Below are 809 nucleotides of genomic sequence, written 5' to 3' on the forward strand. Positions count from 1 at the left end.
AGACAGACAGGTGAGGAGACAGACAGGTGAGCAGACAGACAGATGAGCAGACAGACAGGTGAGCAGGCAGACAGGTGAGTTACCTCCAGCAGGCCACAGTCACACTGCTCTCCTTTCTCCACGTACAGGTTTCCGCAGCGAGGTCCTCCCAGCAGGCGCTCGGGCTGCGGCACGTTGAACAGACACATGCCGCCGCCGTGCAGCAGGCTGACAGACAGGTCTGCGGCGCTGCAGCTGCTGAACAGCTGACCGGGCATGAACCTGAGGTCAGAGGTCAGAGGTCACAGACAGGAGACAGTTTAAGCTCGTTAACGATGCTGAGGAGATAAACGCACATCAACTCAAAGAGGTTCTGGTTAAAGCCCGGCTCAGATACCGACCCGGTTGACGGCTCCATGATGCATCCTCCGAGGCGTGGCTCGTTCTGGCAGGAGCAGCGGCGCTCGGCGGTGTCGTGCTTCATCCCCAGGTTGTGACCGAGCTCGTGAGCGACGGTCGAGGCCACGCCCAGAACACTGACCAGGTGATCCTGAGGGAGGCGGGGTTTATAAACATCACGTCACGCTCCCAAACTGAGAGAGCTAACAGGAAGTCGCCTGAGAAACGAACCTCATCACGGCTAGAAATAAAGGTTAATGTGAACGCTGGGTTCTCAGGTGCTAACCTGAAGAACCTGAAGCTGAGCTGAAAGCTAAACGTAGCTAAACACGGGCTAAAAGCTAAAAGGCTAAACATTAGCTTTTAACAGCAAACTGCATTAGTGGAACTGGCTTTAGCTGTAGTATTATTAGCTGTAGTATTATTAGCTG

General features: G+C 54.4%; 1 protein-coding gene across 1 annotated transcript in view; it reads right to left on the minus strand.

The window, feature by feature from the left end:
- adam15 (ADAM metallopeptidase domain 15) overlaps positions 1-809 on the minus strand; it is a 16,798-nt gene that overhangs the window by 9,531 nt on the left and 6,458 nt on the right. The window contains exons 7-8 of the mRNA XM_037980302.1: positions 381-559; positions 84-261 (exon numbers count right to left, since the gene is read on the minus strand). Of these exons, the coding sequence (XP_037836230.1) occupies positions 84-261; positions 381-559 (357 nt within the window). The remainder of the gene's footprint in view (positions 1-83; positions 262-380; positions 560-809) is intronic.

Source organism: Kryptolebias marmoratus, linkage group LG16, assembly GCF_001649575.2.
Source record: "Kryptolebias marmoratus isolate JLee-2015 linkage group LG16, ASM164957v2, whole genome shotgun sequence".
NCBI lineage: Eukaryota > Metazoa > Chordata > Actinopteri > Cyprinodontiformes > Rivulidae > Kryptolebias > Kryptolebias marmoratus.